Source organism: Schistocerca piceifrons, chromosome 5 (genome assembly GCF_021461385.2).
Source record: "Schistocerca piceifrons isolate TAMUIC-IGC-003096 chromosome 5, iqSchPice1.1, whole genome shotgun sequence".
Lineage (NCBI taxonomy): Eukaryota > Metazoa > Arthropoda > Insecta > Orthoptera > Acrididae > Schistocerca > Schistocerca piceifrons.
Window position 1 is genome coordinate 181,240,613 of NC_060142.1, and position 19,412 is coordinate 181,260,024.

Consider the following 19,412-nt stretch of genomic DNA (forward strand, 5'->3'; position numbering starts at 1 on the left):
AAAAGAATGAAAATAATATTTATGGAATCCAAATGTTCCACTTCGCCAACGTCGACACCCATTTAAAACATACATTTTAATGTCCTGTGTCACCCTCCTAGTCTCAGTGTTGAACTTACATCTAACGCCCCCCCCGATTATTTATTGCAGTCCAATACCTTTCTTCTCTTATAGATATTACCCTATGCGGTTCCTTCTAGTACCACTGCAGCTATTCACTGACGTCTAAATAGATTTTACAAACTGTCCATTCATCTAGAGAGTACTTTTCCTCAGTTTCTAATATTGACGAGTCTGTGGGGAACCTCCGAATTTCTTATCCTGTTAAACCGTTTAATTTTCAGCGTCCTTCTACAAAGCCAAACGGTTCCATTCTATTACCTTTTCTTTTCTCCCGCAAAAAAAATTACTCACTTGCATACAATGCTGTACCCTACACATACAGGCTCAGAAATTTCTTTCGCAAATTGAGGCCTATGCTTGGACGTCTTGCAAGGAATAAACAAGTTCTTAAAATTTTGACATTGTTGTAGTTAACATCACTACACAGCAAACAAATGGCTGTAAATAAATTGCTTGTCCCTCTATTAACAATCAAATGAATAAATACGAATATGATGGTCAGCATCATACAGTTCTTTCACAATTGTGGTGGGCAGATTTTGTAATTTCATCAGGAAAGGAAGTTGTTGTTAAGTTTGTGGTGGTACATTACAGTGTGTCTGTTGCAGAACCTGAAGTCCAGGACCTGGGACTCATCGCAAACGCCAACAGCGAAGCGGCTCCTCTGTGGCACCGGCTGGGTGCAGCAGTCGTCCTAATGGGTGCCGCGTGCTCTCTGATCCTTGTATAGCAGGTGAGAGCGAATTCTCCAGTTACTCTCCATTATCAGCTACTCCCTCTCACCCCATCCCTCTACTTCTCCCTCTTCCAGATTCATAAACACTCAAACATATCTAATTCCTCTTTTCCAAATACTCGTTCCCAGAAAACTATTTCCGCCAGATTCGAGAAATCCTTTGTAGCAGCCAGTATATAATGTATATTCCACATGTTTCGTCCGCATAGCTTTATCCAGTTATTGCTTTATATTGTCCCTTTATAATACCACGAGCGGAGAAAGACAAAGACTATTGTTTACCACTACATACCGACTGTACCCGATTATGTGAGACACGGTACTAAATAGGCTGTACAAACTTTTCCTCTCAAACGCTCTCTGAATGTGCCTCGATCGTTATGTGCTAAACAAAGAAGCTTGTAAACTAAATTTACAACTGATGGTCATCATATTGAATGTACCTGGTGAAAGAAACACGCACACTCGCAATTTCTGTGGATGGAGATACCACACATTTTATAGTTCTTGTGTGGCATACGATAATCATATTGTAAATCTTCCAGTAGAGCCGTATAAAGACGACATTGTGATTCAAAATATGTTGACTGTTCATTTCATACTAATGAGACTAAACACGCGGTGCTTTAAAATCCCCTTTCATTCTTGGCTGCAGTATTATGTAATTAACTTCCACACCTCTATTTTCGTTCTGTGAAAACTGCAGATTAGCTGCAGATCTGGTTGACGGCGTACCCGCAGTGGTGGTTTACGGGAACCCAAATTTTTTGTAGTGATCGATCTATGGGGTGTCTAGATGCCATCATCAACTTCTTCCTGTTGCTGTCCTTTCCATCTGTGTTTTATACGAGTATTTTATACGAGTAAGTTGAACACAAACTCCAATTTTCTGTACAGGTTTCGGAAATCTCGGAACCGAGGTGATGTAAAACATTTTCGATGTGTGCTTTTGCCGGAAATATTAGCTCTTTTCTGTCCTGCAAATCTTCATGTAGTGCAAAGTGAAAATAACTCTGCTCACGTTCCCTCTCTTCCTATATCTTAAATCTACATCCACATCTATACCTATACTCCGCAAGCCACCCTGCGGTACGTGGCTGAGGATACTTTGTGTACTACTATCACTTTCTCCCCTCACCTGTTCCAGTTGCGAATAGTTCGCCGGAAGAACGATTGCCGCCATGCCTCCCAGTTGGCTCGAATTCATCTAATTTTAAATTCCTGTAATTTTCGCGAGGTATACATTGGAGGCAGAGTTATATTTGTTGATTCTTCTACGAACGTACGATAACCGAACTTTAACAGTAAACCACACCGCACGGCAGAACGCCTCTGTTATAGCGTCTGCCACTGAAGTTGATTGGTCACCTCTGTGACGCTTTCGTGCTTACCAACAGAATGTTTAACGAAATATGCTGCTATTCTTCTGAGCATCATGTTTCCTCCATCTATCCCCTACTGACGATCTATATTGAAGTATTGGTCGTACGAGAGTTCTGCAAGGTACCTGCTTTTTTAGTGGACTATTTGTCCTGAGGTTTCTCCAGTTAATCTCAGTCCGGCATCTACCTTTCCTGCTATTAGTTTTATGTGGCCATTCAACTTGTTTATGTTGGGGGTCTATTGCCACATTCTGCAGCAAGTTTCCATCCTCCGCATTTCTTCCTGCGTAGCGTCATCTGTGAAAAGCCTCATGGCACTTCCGATGTTGTCTACAGTATCAAAAATGGTTCAAATGGCTCTGAGCACTATGGGACTTAACATCTGAGGTCATCAGTCCCCTAGAGCTTAGAACTACTTAAACCTAACTAACCTAAGGACATCACACAAATCCATGCCCGAGGCAGGATTCGAACCTGCGGCCGCAGCGGTCGCTCGGTTCCATATGGTAGCGCCTGGAACCGCTCGGTCACCGCGGCCGGCGCCTACAGTATCGTTTACATACATTACGAAATGTCACGGTCCTATAACACTTTCTTGGGGCACGCCCAAAGTTACTCTTACTTCTGAGGACTTGTTTGGGTGTTTACATAACTGCGAGTGAGCTTCTTTATTATAAGTTCATATCGGACCTATGTGCTTTAAATTACAATATCGTTATAGTTGTTGCACTGATGGGGTCGCGTTTGCCTTTAAAACAGTATACTGATATAGTCAACATTATTCGGTGCTGTATTTGTAGCAGATACATTTGAATCTGTCAAAATGTAGCAAACGTTTGTCTTTTAGTAGATACCATGTAAACAGGTCGTACGATCTACTGTGTCATCTCGTGTTCAAATTATTTCCTAACGGGCTATAGTTTTCTCAATCCTATCAGTTCGCACTTATTCTTTGTACCGACAATATCGGCGTATTCTTTTGTAATGCGCCGGGAAATGAATAAAATAATTGGGGTTGAGACAAACAGTTCAGTTACATATGTGCAACTACGACTGGTATCAGTCATTATGCGCTCAAGGAGCATACTACAGTTCTACGAGAACATTTGAAAAGAAATTTATACCTTCTATTCGTCTTCCCTAACACCAGTCTGTCCCGTTTCACGTAGTTCATTAATATTACCCGTAAAAACGTACACAATGTGACGCACTCCACGTGTTCAATATTTGTGAAATCTAAATAAGCCTTTTACGAAGGTTGTCGTTAATATTCGTTCACGTTCATATTTCCAGTGGTGTTTTCCGCATGTAAATTTAACAACGAAATAAAATTTCAATGAATGTACGCAAACAGCCGACAAACTCCGCCGTTTAAGAGATTCTCGTTTCCAGTAGCAGTGCCACATCAATGTGCCAATTGTCAGAACCGCTTATATCACTGCATTCAGCACTTCCGGCCCTTATCTTTGCTATAATGAATGCACATTCGTCTCTCTTCCGCTTCTTACTTTTGCTCGTAACACGACCAGGAGGCATTCAACCTCGCTATGGGCAGTGGAGGTAATGTTATGTTCATCAGTGTACGTCAAGTACGAGTAGCAGGCTATGACGCAAGGACGACGTCGTGTGGAACTTTGGTTGTGGCTGTGATTTCTGCACGGATAGCCGAAGCGCTTAAGCATAAGGCGGGAAGACGGATTCGAGCCCCGGTCTGGCACAAATTTTGATTGTCATCATTCTAATACGGAAATGAACGTGCTTCACATTCGTAGCTACGAATAAATTTCCCCTATCTTCTAAAGAGACGGTGAATGTGGTCTCAGTATTAAATACAGCATCATTGCACCACTCTGACCCTTTGTTAACGTGGTTCTTGGCTAACGGAGCCTTTTCTATCCGTTCACGTATATTTTCTCCTTGCCGTTCTCCTTCTATAGTGAACCCTAGCACGGATGATTGAATTATTAGTTATCGCAATCTTGCAGCGACTGAACTGCAGTTTTAGGTGTACTCTGTCGAGGATTACGCTTAATCTTTAATATGGCTTACCGCCATTCTCTTTCATTTAACTTCCTTCGCACTTCTTTTTGAAGGATAGATTTTGTGTGATTGTCCTCCTAATATGCTCTTCTACACTTTCGGATCTGTTTGTCATACTAAATTCTGATATGCTGTCCAGAGTTGTTGATGAATGATAGCCAAAATGCTAAGAACTCCTTATAAAAGCCATCATCTTTGCAAAAGATAAATAGTTGTGACATAAAAAGCGTCATCTGTTGTTTGTTCTATGGAGTTTTTTGGTTTCAATGAAAATCCATCTAATTTAAGCGTATGTGTCAGTTTTCACCTTTCTACCTACATTATTCTGTGAAGTCTTACATGTTCAAATGTTAATTGACTTTTGGATCACCCTGTAGTATAGAGTGAATTTCCTGACTGTAAATATCGTAATGCGACTCATACAGACACTGGCAGTTCTATGAACTCTGCATAGTAGTACATAAACAGAAGGAATGTGGAGCCTAAATTCAGTTCCAAACCTTACGATGTAATGCCGTACGCTGGGTATGATATGACTGAATGTGAAATGCAGTTATTGTCATATGTAACACTCGTTTATTTTTGTATCGTACTTGTAATCCTAAAGCCGGCCGTGGTGGTCGAGCGGTTCTAGGCACTACAGTGTGGAGCCGCGCGACCGCTACGGTCGCAGGTTCGAATCCTGCCTCGGGCATGGATGTGTGTGATGTCCTTAGGTTAGTTAGGTTTAAGTAGTTCTAAGTTCTAGGGGACTGATGATCTCAGAAGTTAAGTGCCATAGTGCTCAGAGCCATTTGAACCATTTTGTAATCCTAAGGCCACATATGTACATAGCGATAAGTAATCATGAATTACATTTTAAAGTTATAGACATATAATATTCAGAATCAAAACTTTTAAAGTAAGAGCTTAATGGTTTTCATGATTGCAGGTTTTCATGATTGCATCTAATGTCTTTGCTCTTAGAAAAAATTGTACGAGAGGCGTTGTATGTAATGCAAAGCATTTTTTTCTCGGCCAGTTTGGGATGAGACTATGGGCAATCTGTTCTGGGGCATTGTGGCGGCGCTGTAAGTAGGCTTCATAATGGTGGCTATAGCAAAGATGGCTTCCAAGGAGAAGCTATCACCGCGTTTCTTTTGGCGGAAATACCTTGGCCCTTGCAGAATGTCTATGGGAGTGTACAGAACCACAGTGAGTCGTTGGGCGGGGCGTCTGTGATCGCAACTATGTCGCGCAAATCGGTCCGATCTCCCGCTTGACGGCCGGCCGCACCCAGCTGTGATTCCTGCAGTGTTGGAACGTGCGGACACTCTCATTCGAGGTGATCGACAGATCACAATCAAACATCTCTCTGCTAAACTGGACGCCTCTGTTGGTAGTCCTGATACACTTGTCCACCAGTTGGGGTAATCAAAGATGTGTACCCGCTGGGTTCCTCGCTTTCCGACTTCCACCTGTGTTTTGAAAAGCGGATGCACTCCGCGGGAATCATTACATGGGTGATGGGGAGGTTATTGATGCAGAGAGGCGTTGGCTCCGACTTCGACCAATAAAATGGTACTACGCGGGTATACAGGCCCTTCCAGTAAGGTGGCATAACACCGACACATTTAACGGAGATTATGCTGAAAAATAGTGATTTGTAGGCAAAAGAGTGGTGGATAATGTGGTGTACTGGAATCCTGAGTAAACAGAACACAGCATGTTGTTCTCAATGGAGAGACGTCTACAGACGTTAAAGTAACCTCTGGCGTGCAGCAGGGGAGTGTTATGGGACCATTGCTTTTCACAATATATATAAATGACCTAGTAGATAGTGTCGGAAGTTCCATGTGGCTTTTCGCGGATGGTGCTGAAGTATACAGAGAAGTTGCAGCATTAGAAAATTGCAGCGAAATACAGGAAGATCTGCAGCGGATAGGCACTTGGTGCAGGGAGTGGCAACTGACCCTTAACATAGACAAATGTAATGTATTGCGAATACATAGAAAGAAGGATCCTTTATTGTATGATTATATGATAGCGGAAACAAACACTGGTAGCACTGGGAGTATGCATGCGGAACGATTTGAAGTGGAATGATCATATAAAATTAATTGTTGGTAAGGCGGGTACCACGTTGAGTTTCATTGGGGGAGTCCTTAGAAAATGTAGTCCATCAACAAAGGAGGTGGCTTACAAAACACCAACCAATACTTTAGTATTGCTCATCAGTGTGGGATCCGTAACAGATCGGGTTGACGGAGGAGATAGAGAAGATCGAAAGAAGAGCGGCGCGTTTCGTCACAGGGTTATTTGGTAAGCGTGATAGCGCTACGGAGATGTTTAGCAAAGAGAGCCGCTCTGCAACGCGGTGTAGCTTGCTGTCCAGGTTTCGAGAGGGTGCGTTTCTGGATGAGGTATCGAATATATTGCTTCCCCCTACTTATACCTCCTGTGGAGATCACGAATGTAAAATGAGAGAGATTCGAGCGCGCACGGAGACTTTCCGGCAGTCGTTCTTCCCGCGAACCATACGCGACTGGAACAGGAAAGGGAGGTAATGACAGTGGCACGTAAAGTGCCCTCCGCCACACACCGTTGGGTGGCTTGCGGAGTATAAATGTAGATGTAGATGTAGAAAAGCAACCCGGTTTCAGAAAAAAAAGTGCTGCGTTACTTATTGAACGCCCATCGTACCTTGATGTTGCTGTACCGTACGTAGGTTGTGTCAGATGATAACCGATGTGTCTAAAGGAATTTCGATGTAGTAAAACAATATCTTTTAGCAGCCTTGTGCTGATATTATACAACAAAATGTTTTCCGTGCAAGCTACAGCGCACGACTTTAATGTTAATAACAGCCTCGAATATTGTCTTCAGATGTTTGTACAAAGCAACAACAAGAGGTGAGTCCAATGGGTTGGTTTCGTTGTTGCAGGTAAACACGTAAGGTGGAAGATCCATAGTTACCACAGCGGGGCGACCGCGGCTGGCGCTGGTCAACTACGTGTTCTCTCCCACCGCCGCCGGCCGCCGCTGCCTGCATCCATCTACTTGTGCATAACGGCGACACTTCGCAGTACCTAACCAGAGTGGTGTTTACTTTCTCGTCGAGTGCTGAATCGTATGGCTTAGGAAGACAATAACAGTGTCGTCTGAATCGTAAAAGTTGTGAACCTCCATTTGTCAGACTAACAGTGTACCCAAAATATTTCTGCAGAAAGTGGAAGAATTGTATCATCTGTAATCCAAGAACGACAAAAGTGTTTTAGCAAAAATAGCTTTTCTCCGTCTTTAATTTAGTAGGTTTTTGCATGCTACGTCATACACTCCCTGGGCAAGAGACTACCAGTTGAAGACATTTGTGCCTTAGCATTTTCGTTCTTTGAGTTTTTTCTGCCACATCACAGTCTACTTTTAGATCGCCATTTTATTTGAACGTATTGAACTCTGATGTGTGTACAGTAGCACTGCCTGTTTTTGTGTGATGCAGGAGTTACTTTTGTTAAAACGTGCATTGTTCTTGAGATCGGGAAATTTCGCTAAGAGTTAAGTACTAAAATAGTCCACTTTTCATTCCCTGACTAATCAACATATTTTTCTTAAGAGTCCCTTTTTAAATCACTTCAATGAACCCATTACGAGAAGTGCAAGAATGTTTTCATAAATAACATAATTCCATAAAATCAATATAGTGTGTGATCCAGATTTATTTATTTGAGATGTTGATGTTACTAGCATGAAAAGAAACAAATATTGTTTATCACAACACTGTTTCAAGATTGATAAATTTCAATATTCCATGCACATAAGCTGATTTACTATATCATTCGTAATTCTTTAATTAATTTTTGTAACGATGTATGTGATAAAATGTGTTTAATATGTAAAATAAATATTTTGAAAATTAGTGATTCCATTTTCATTTTGAATCAATTCATCAAAGAAGTTCAGTGCTAGATGTATCATAGTATCTTCAGATGGACTTCCAACAAAATAAGTAACCACTAATGAGCTTACTGATTGAAACCCATGAAGAATTAGCGTAACGTAAAGTTACTTTACTGTTTAGAAGTGGTCAGTAACTTAGACTAGAGCTCCGGTACTCAATCTGGAGATACTCTTGTTGATGGAATAAACCTCCGTAGTTTCTCATGGAACACGGACATGAATTGCTGGCGACGCGACCTAGGCTTGGCAATGTTAAGCTCAGTTGCTTCCTTAATGAAATTCTACAGCAAGGTAAGTGACGGCAATAGGTTTCTACCTATCACTTCATTCCATTACATACTTACTGGTTATCAAGACAAACACAGCAATTGGACACAACTAAGGCGGTGGGCGTATCCCTGAGCAAACTGCAGTCAGTGTTCCCAGGCAGTCAGTCATCCAGCCGTTAACCGGGTCGGACACTGCTTAACTTTGGTGATGGGCTGAAAACTAGTGTAGCCAACATAGCAAAGCCGTTGCTGCTGCTAATATTTACCGTTGATTAATGAGTACGCTAATTGTTGGTAAGGCGGGTACCAGGTTGAGATTCATTGGGAGAGTGCTTAGAAAATGTAGTCCATCAACAAAGGAGGTGGCTTACAAAACACTCGTTCGACCTATACTTGAGTGTTGCTCATCAGTGTGGGATCCGTACCAGGTCGGGTTGACGGAGGAGATAGAGAAGATCCAAAGAAGAGCGGCGCGTTTCGTCACTGGGTTATTTGGTAACCGTGATAGCGTTACGGAGATGTTTAATAAACTCAAGTGGCAGACTCTGCAAGAGAGGCGCTCTGCATCGCGGTGTAGCTTGCTCGCCAGGTTTCGAGAGGGTGCGTTTCTGGATGAGGTATCGAATATATTGCTTCCCCCTACTTATACTTCCCGAGGAGATCACGAATGTAAAATTAGAGAGATTAGAGCGCGCACGGAGGCTTTCAGACAGTCGTTCTTCCCGCGAACCATACGCGACTGGAACAGGAAAGGGAGGTAATGACAGTGGCACGTAAAGTGCCCTCCGCCACACACCGTTGGGTGGCTTGCGGAGTATCAATGTAGATGTAGATGTAGATGTATTAGTTTATGTGAAAACGACGCGATTGTTGCAAAATTGGCCTTACTCTCACGATATGTTAATTTCCTGGAGTCCGACCATTCTTGAATCAAAACTATAATAGAGAGATTGGAGGGCAGGTGTATCTTCACAACCTCTCATTAATTTAATATTTGTCGTGCAATGAAAGATACATCGCTGCTCCTACAACATATAGAATTTGGATGTGTACATAGTAAGAAAGTGCAGCTACGCCACGGCGAAACACGGACTTATGTTCCCCACGGACGATAATCGGCGTCTACTGAGAATCAGAGATCACAAGCCAATATCAAAGGTAACTGCAGAACAGTATTTATATTCTCTTCCAGTCAAACGATAAACAAACTGAAAACCACTCAACGCTACTTACACCGCTACAGTGTTTTTACCAACTTACAACACACATGACACAGTCGGCAGTTCATAATTAACAATCCCCTCTGCACTTTAATTTTCATGGGAAAATACTCAAACCAGTAAGCTGGGAAAGGTACTTAAATAGCGCTATAAATGAAAATAAAACACTACACAGTCACAATGCACATCCAGTGGATGACATGCCCAATTATACATGTAATTATGCCTTGCCTTAACTAATAAAAATTATAAAAATAACTGCTTGGAGTAATTAATTATTATACCCATTGTAGCACTCAAATTTTCGCAGCAGCTCTGGAATACTGCACGGTAAACCATCACAAGGTAAGCATAGTCAGTCACAAACGCATGTAAGACAATAGTCAAAACTGAAGAAAATGTGCTGCAGTTAATCCTTGGAAATTGCATTAATCGCAAAATTGATTGAAGTTAGTTTAATGAATTCGTGTACAGAGAATATTTCGGTGCTGTAATGTTATTGCTGAAGTGCACTGAGCTGATGAAAGTGATGCATAGCGATAAGTACATATAAAGGTGGCGGGACTATCGCATACACAAGAAAAAAGGGCAGTGCGTTGGCGGAACTGTCATTTGCATTGAGGTGATTCACGTGAAAAGGTTTCCGACGTGATTATGAACGCCCGGCGGGAATGGATAGAATTTGGAATGGTAGGAGCTAGACGCATTTGCCATTCCATTTTGGAACTCGTTGGTGAATTCATTATTCCAAGAGCCACAGGCTCAAGGCTATGCCGAGAATACCAAATTTCAGGCATTACCATTAATAACACTGTGGCCGATGGCCTTCACTTAATGACCGAGAGCAGTGTGGTTAGCGCAGAGTTACAGCAATAGCACACAAGCAACATTGCGTGACATACCTGCAGAAGTCAATGTGGACATTACACGAACGTTTGCGTTAGGACAATGTGGCGAAATATGGCGTTAATGTGTTATGGCAGCAGACGAACGACGTGAATGCCTTCGCTTAAAAGCACAACAGCGCCTGCAGCACCTCTGTTGGACTAGTGATAATATCGGTTGGACCCTAGACGACTGGAAAACCATGTCCTCGTCAGGTGAGTCCCGATGTCAGTTGGTAAGAGCTAGTCGTAGGGTTTTAGTGTTGCGCGCACCCCACGACAAGGCATGGACCACGGTTGCCAACAAGGCACTGTTCAAGCTGATGGTAGTTCCGTAATGGTGTGGGCTGTCTTTACATGAAATAGTCTGGTCGAAATGAACCAATTGCTGACTGGAAATGTCTATGTTCAACTGGTTGGAGACCGTTTTCAGCCATTCATGGACTTCATTTGCATGGATGACAATGCACCATGTCATCGGGCCAGGACTGTCCGTGACTGGTCCGAAGAACGTTCTGTACATTTCGAGCGAATAAAATGGCCACCCATATCGCTCGACATTTAAACAGTCGAACGTTTATCGGATATAATCAAGATGTCAATTCGTGCACAAAATCCTGCAGCAGCAACATTTTCGCAGTTATCAACGTCTATAGAGGCTGCATGGCTTAATATGTCTGCAAGGGACTTCCAACGACTATCAGAGTCCATGCCACGTCATGTTGCTGCACCCCTCCGGGCAAAAGGAGGTCCGATACGATACTAAAAGGTATCCCGTGACTTTTGTCACCTTAGTGTGTAACTGGTCATCAGAGTCAACAGCTAAATCACTGTCAAAAATTTACTTTTGTATGAGTTAGTTAATCAACGTATTCAGGAGTCAGTTAGGAAAGCGTAAGTTGGAATAGCAGGTGACAGTGAATAAGATTAATTAAATACAAACAATTGTTGAGTAGGACTTAGATGGAGCGGGTTTCGGTCAGGGACTTTAGCACACGTGGAGCTAAATTTAACAATTAATTTACTAATCATAATAATACTACTGGGTAACAGAACTCTAATACAACTTCAGCAACACGATATACCGTTTTGTAACCAGTAAAGATCCTTATGCGGGTCTTAAAACAATTAATACCCATAACATCTTCCATGCAATAAACATAAAATCGAACCTTTGTCCTAGGGTAGATAACTGATCAACAAGATCAATAATTTACAATGCCTGATACTCGGCCATAAACAGAGGTTATTATTGTTACCACTTCCAAAGTTGAACATTAGATGCCAAAATAGTTCTCAGACTTGGAGAGGATCAGCTACATAACACAGAACTACAGACTGATTTTCTACTACTACTACTACTACTACTACTATTAACATCACCAGAGAGCTACTACAACATGCAGCTCACAATGCTCTATCAAAGTGCCTATGGACATATCCCAAAAATTCTTCCACAGCGTGTTGCAGCGGTCCCTACCTACGCGTTTTATACAACCTGCAATGCCTCTCCAAACCATAGGCGACATTATTATACTCTCTCGCTCACTGTGCACAAACTATTAGTCCTACAGAAGAAATGAACGGGACTTTTTTTGTAGGAAATTTAATGCAGTTAAATTTTGTACAGGAATATGTTTTTCCTGGAGGCCTTGGTTTTCGAGTTATTCAAGAGAAACGTGTTAAAAGTCATCTTTGTACATTTTTGTAGAATAATTCGAAAACTACAGGTGCTAGCTAAAACGTACCCCAGCACAAAATTTAACTGCCTTAAATTTCCTATAAAAAGACTTCATTTTGCTGAAGGTGGTGTGGGTTGCATAAATCCCATAGCTAGGGGCAGATGAAACACACTGTACTGTAACTCAAACAACTGAAGTCACACAGGATAAGTGACAGGATGAATTCTTGGTACAAGTTACGCTCAACGTATACCAAAAATAAAACTTTCTGGTTAATACAGTGAAATAACACTCGCAGCATGTACACTATGTGATCAAAGGTATCCGGACACTTGAAATGACTTACAAGTTCGTGGGGTCCTCCATCGGTAATGCTGGAATTCAGTATGGTGTTGGCCCATCCTTATCTTTGATGGCAGCTTCCATTCTCGAAAGCACACGTTCAATCAAGTGCTGGAAGGTTTCTTGGGGAATGACAGCCTATTCTTCACAGAGTGCTGCACTGAGGAGAGGTATCGATGTCGGTCGGTGAGCTTGGCACGAAGTCGGCGTTCCAAAACATCCCAAAGGTGTTCTAAAGGATTCAGGTCAGGACTCTGTGCAGGACAGTCCATTACAGGGATGTTATTGTCGTGTAGTCACTCCGCCACAGGCCGTGCATTATGAACAGATGCTCGATCGTGTTGAAAGATGCAGTCGCCATCCTCGAATTGCTCTACAACAGTGGGAAGCAAGAATGTGCTTAAAACATCAATGTAGGCCTGTGCGTTGATAGTGCCACGCAAAACAACAAGGAGTGCAAGCACCCTCCATGAAAAACACGAACACACCGTAACGCCACCGCCTCCGAATTTTACTGTTGGCACTACATAAATGGCGTTCACCGGGCATTCGCCATACTCACACCCTGCCATCGGATCGCCACAATGTGCACCGTGATTCGTCACTCCACACAACCTTTTTCCACTGTTCAATCGTCCAATGTTTACGCTACTTACACCAAGTGAGGCGTCGTTGGGCATTTACCGGCGTGATGTGTGGCTTATGAGCCTAAGTGCCATAGTACTTGCAGTGGATCCCGATACAGTTTGGAATTCCGGTCTGATGCTCTGGATAGGTCTCTGCCTATTACACATTACGGATCTCTTCAACTGTCAGCGGTCTCTGTCAGTCAACAGACGTGGTCGGCCAGTGCGCTTTTGTGCTGTATGTGTCCCTTCACCTTTCCACTATAACATTGGAAACAGTGGACGTAGGGTCGGTTAGGAGTTTGGAAATTTTGAGTACAGACGTATGACCACGTTCGAAGTCCGTGAGCGCCCCATTCTCCTTTCTCACGATGTCTAATGACTACCGTGGAAGTACCAGGCAGTGGGTGGCAACACAATGCACCTGATATGAAATACGTATGTTTTTGGGGTGTGTGGATACTTTTGATCACATAGTGTAATTTAACAATGTTTTGCTGTCACTCACAGAGCACACATTCGCGCATGCCGCATGCAATCCTTTAACTAACAACCAAAACTTCTCAAACAATGAACCCGGCCATTATATTTTCTGGTGAAAACAAATGTTCAAATGTGCGTGAATTCCTAAGGGACCGCTGGCCGCTGTGGCCGAACGGTTCTAGGCGCTTCAGTCCGGAACCGCGTTGCTGCTACGGTCGCATGTTCGAATCCTGCCTCAGGCATGGATGTATGTGATGTCCTTAGGTTAGTTAGGTTTAAGTAGTTCTAAGTCTAGGGGACTGATGGCCTCAGATGTTAAGTCCCATAGTGCCTAGAGCCATTTGAACCATTTTTTTCCTAAGGTTCCAAACTGCTGAGGTCATTGGTCCATAGACTTACACACTACTTAAACTAAGCTACGCTAAGAACAATATACACACACCCATGCCCGAGGGAGGACTCGAACCTCCGGCGGGAGTGCCCGCGCAATCAGTGACATGGCGCATCTAAACCCGCGGCCATTCAGCGCGGCTGGTTAAAACACCCAGCTCACTGCGCACACTGTGGAATGGCATATAAAACATTATGCTATTTGTGTAAGTTGAAGTGTTTGATAGACTTGTGCAATTTTTAGACATCGCAGCCTTTAACAAGGGACTGAAAACTAGTTTTGCGGACAGCAGGTAAGTAATGGAGAACGTACTGTCCATAGTACTCATTCCATAGTCCCATCTGTGATTTCACCTGTACTGAGACACGATGTTCTAACTCCCCAAGAATAATGCAAAAGGGTCGGGAATCAGGACGATAGGTAGAAGTCGGTTTCATTTAATGGAACAGTAATGATCATTGTTCAACACACAGGAAATTAGTTCTTCCAATAGTTAATCTTCCTATTGTACTCAGCACTCGAAACAGTTCAGAAACGATATGTGCTCTTTGTTTCCATCTAAAAAAAGTAATTACTCGCCTTAAAAGTGGGGAATTATCTCTGATTCTTGCAACGCGGTTTTCTATAATATGATGGGTGGCACACAAAACAGAAGACGGAGAACGAAACAAGGGGTTTTCATATAAAATCATACTTCAAGTAAGTTCAATGTTACACAGTTTCATTATTATATGCGGTATATCGTTCTATAGAAACACAATAATGTCAATCGTTATTAATGCCATCTGAGATTTTAGAGGAGCGTAGCACATTCCCATATGACTGACAGCGATCGAGTCACCTTCCCAGGTGCAGACAACCAGTTATTTACATATTCTCGGTGCGGGCGGCGAAGGGAACGCTTGCCTCAAAACTGCTTCAAGCGTTGACAACAATGGTCCAGTCAGCACCCTTTATGACTACAAAAATATGAATATCGTTGTCAGTCAAAGACTAACAACAATCTCAGCTCTTAAATTTTTAACACAAGAATTTTCTAAATGGAAGCGACGATAGATAATGGCCTGTGCACTGTCTCTATATTAATTCTGTACCTTTTATAATTTACAATATTATCTCGAAACTTGGTGCGCCTTCATTATTACATATAACGAATACAATGCTTTCATCTTGGCTTTGTGACTTAATAACGAAGATCAGTTAATCCAATTCGTTTCGGAAAATGTAAGTAAGAAAATGGGGTTTCCTTTAATAATTAAAACAGGGGACGAGGTATCTTCATGTAAACTTCTGGCATCTGTTTTTAAGATAAAGATAGTCTAAATCCAGAAGTAGAACTCTGACTTTAATATTAAGTGCTTCTAATATTTCGAAAAAGTGTAATATTTCAAAAAGTGAAAGAGGTAGATCCCAGAAAATTTCTGCCATAAATTTAAGGTGAACTGCATCCAATTCCAAATACAGAATTTTCCAGCTTTAGTATTTTGTATCTCTTAGAATTGTACGGAAAGTGGGTTGCGGAAGTAACTAACTGGTAAACCATATTGTGATTCACAATGTTTAATCCTATTATAGTCCTATCCAGGGTGTTACAAAAAGGTAAGGCCAAACTTTCAGGAAACATTCCTCACACACAAAGAAAGAAAATATGTAATATGGACATGTGTCCGGAAACGCTTACTTTCCATGTTAGAGCTCATTTTATTACTTCTCTTCAAATCACATTAATCATGGAATGGAAACACACAGTAACAGAACGTACCAGCGTGACTTCAAACACTTTGTTACAGGAAATGTTCAAAATGTCCTCCGTTAGCGAGGATACATGCATCCACCCTCCGTCGCATGGAATCCCTGATGCGCTGATGCAGACCTGGAGAATGGCGTATTGTATCACAGCCGTCCACAATACGAGCACGAAGAGTCTCTACATTTGGTACCGAGGTTGCGTAGATAAGAGCTTCCAAATGCCCCCATAAATGAAAGTCAAGAGGGTTGAGGTCAGGAGAGCGTGGAGGCCATGGAATTGGTCCGCCTCTACCAATCCATCGGTCACCGAATCTGTTGTTGAGAAGCGTACGAACACTTCGACTGAATTGTGCAGGAGCTCCATCGTGCATGAACCACATGTTGTGTCGTACTTGTAAAGGCACATGTTCTAGCAGCACAGGTAGAGTATCCCGTATGAAATCATGATAACGTGCTCCACTGAGCGTAGGTGGAAGAACATGGGACCCAATCAAGACATCACCAACAATGCCTGCCCAAACGTTCACAGAAAATCTGTGTTGATGATGTGATTGCACAATTGCGTGCGGATTCTCGTCAGCCCACACATGCTGATCGTCAAAAATTTACAATTTGATCACGTTGGAATGAAGCCTCATCCGTAAAGAGAACATTTGCACTGAAACGAGGATTGACACATTGTTGGATGAACCATTCGCAGAAGTGTACCCGTGGAGGCCAATCAGCTGCTGATGGTGCCTGTACATGCTGTACGTGGTACGGAAACAACTGGTCCTCCCGTAGCACTCTCCATACAGTGACGTGGTCAACGTTACCTTGTACAGCAGCAACTTCTCTGACGCTGACATTAGGGTTATCGTCAACTGCACGAAGAATTGCCTCGTCCATTGCAGGTATCCTCGTCGTTCTAGGTCTTCCCCAGTCGCGAGTCATAGGCTGGAATGTTCCGTGCTCCCTAAGACGCTGATCAATTGCTTCGAACGTCTTCCTGTCGGGACACCTGCATTCTGGAAATCTGTCTCGATGCAAACGTAACGCGCCACGGCTATTGCCCCGTGCTAATCCATACATCAAATGGGCATCTGCCAACTCCGCATTTGTAAACATTGCACTGACTGCAAAACCACGTTCGTGATGAACACTAACCTGTTGATGCTACGTACTTATGTGCTTGATGCTAGTACTGTAAACCAATGAGTCGCATGTCAACACAAGCACCGAAGTCAACATTACCTTCCTTCAATTGGGCCAACTGGCGGTGAATCGAGGAAGTACAGTACATACTGGTGAAACTAAAATGAGCTCTAAGATGGAAATTAAGCGTTTCCGGACACATGTCCACATAACATCTTTTCTTTATCTGCGTGTGAGGAATGTTTCCTGAAAGTTTGGCCGTACCTTTTTGTAACACCCTGTATATCTGACCACATTCTAAATGGTATTTAAAGATTTAATTTTATTTACATGGGACTATCTCTTTGTTACCAGCTCACAGCATATGTGAGGCGCTCTGTGGGACTGACCTTTGCCAAGTTATAGGGAAAAAATAAAAATTTGCTCTCATCATTAGAGCTGGTTTTCTTTCCCACAATACACAACGCAGAGCACTGTATTTAGCACTAAACATCTGGAGTGCAACCGTCAGCTGCTGTGGCAGTCAGCCAATGCTCCTCTTGACAGGTAGAAGCCGTTTTCTTGGGCTCCACTAAGATGACAGTTCTGTTCGGCTGGGAAAAGACAGCATCCACATCACGAGCCTATCAGCCTATTGTGAGTACATAGCGGCCACGCCCCGCGCTGATTGTTCGTGGCGTAAGGCTGGACGTACTTCAGCCCACCAACTTCTCGAGACTCTTCCCCTTGGCTCTGCGCACAACTTGCTCAGCAGCAACTGTCTACTCCACCTCCGCGCTTCTTCCAGCTCTGGTGCTGTCATGTGCTGCGCAATGCCGCTAATAAAGGCCACCCCATGGCCCTTCGCTCCGCTCACTGACGCCTAGCAAAGCCCTGCAGGTTATCCGACCGTGGTCACGGCATCGGCAAATGTATTGCATTCGAAGCGGAGCAAGTGTCTAACCTCGTGCTGATCGCCGAGGCTAGGGGTGGCTCCAGCAACTCTGCAAACACTGCAGACAGCACTCCCAATCGACACGATAATGCCGTAGCAGAGCTAACGCAGCCGGCTGAGTGACGCAGGAAATCAGTAAACGTGCAACTAATTACAAATTGACTATACTCGATATTTACAGGTAAAAACCAAAGCTGAAGGGTGACTTCCATACTCAGTCAAATACTTTTCTCGATGACGCACTATCTGCCAACGCTGATAATACGAATTTGTAGAAGCAAGAGCGATAATGGTCCACTGGGCTCCAGTCATGCTTATCGCTCTTTTATTCCTTTTAAAGGACGTAAGAATTTTAATTATGTTACGAACTGCTTGCCATAACAGGAACTGTCTCATTATAGCTTACCTGTCGCATCCCCTTTGAAAATTCACTCGTTTCTCCTACTCAGGTAGGTGTTCCGTCTACACTTGCCAGCTCCACACACTACCTATAACTTCTAACATATCACAAATGGACGCCACCAAGAACCACTTGTCCACCAACGAAAGGATTTCGTAGGCATCCTTCCCCATTCTGTACCAGTTACGTGAAGTTTAAAAACGGCACTATTTTACAAGCAAAGGTGTTACTATATATAACTTTTTGTTTTGAAACTGGTTATCTGGCAGCTGTAAGTCATAAAACTCAGCGTGTCGATCTTTATACAGATGGTTACGGGGCCTCAGCTGTTCAGTACAGAATGTCGAACCAAAACACCTTTGAGCCGCTAAATTTCCGAATTGTTACTTTGTTGAGCAACCGGTTTCGGCGATGCATTACGCCATCTTCAGACCCGCTGACCGACGTGCAAGAACATTCTCACGTCTGATCTAGTCAAAATGAGGCCAGTAGTCAATGACCGGTAGCCGTAGATTTTTGACACAGCAGTCTCGTTGATCATCACTTGTCGGCACCTATTACCAAATATGTAGAACTACCAGCTTGTCATGCAGCTACTGAAGACCTTGCAGTTCGGTAGTGTGTCAACTACGTTTCGTTCCCAATTATTTTGAAGTGCAACGGTAGATAAAGCCATAATCATAATGGAATATATTGTTTTCTCAGTGGAAAATGTGGCATCAAGGTGATCAGTAAGTCGATTGTCGCAAGTTATTTTTTCACTAAGTACGGCAACTCATACTTTCGTAACTAGTATGTTCAACCGTTCTCCTTGCCTTTCCCTCTCTCTCTCTCTTTCACTCTCTCTCTCTCTCTCTTTCTATCGTCTTCCCTCCCTGAAACACACGTACACATACAACCGCGCGCGCTCGCGCGCTCACACACACACACACACACACACACACACACACACACACACACACATATCCGCACACAAGCACACACCTAGTTATTACGCATTCAGTAATATTAGTAACGTTAAGAGAAATTAAGAGGAGTAATAGGATAAACATATTTCGATTTATGGAATTTGTTGTCCACT

The 19,412-nt window shown here is 42.9% G+C and overlaps 1 protein-coding gene across 3 annotated transcripts in view; it reads left to right on the plus strand.

The window, feature by feature from the left end:
• Positions 1-7,607, plus strand: part of LOC124797986 (lachesin) — an 871,202-nt gene extending 863,595 nt beyond the window's left edge. For all 3 annotated transcript variants that reach the window (XM_047261164.1, XM_047261165.1, XM_047261166.1), the window contains 2 exons: positions 732-856; positions 7,205-7,607. In XM_047261164.1, coding sequence (XP_047117120.1) covers positions 732-853 — 122 coding nt within the window. In that variant the 3' untranslated portion in view covers positions 854-856; positions 7,205-7,607. The remainder of the gene's footprint in view (positions 1-731; positions 857-7,204) is intronic.
• The last annotated feature ends 11,805 nt before the right edge of the window (positions 7,608-19,412 follow it).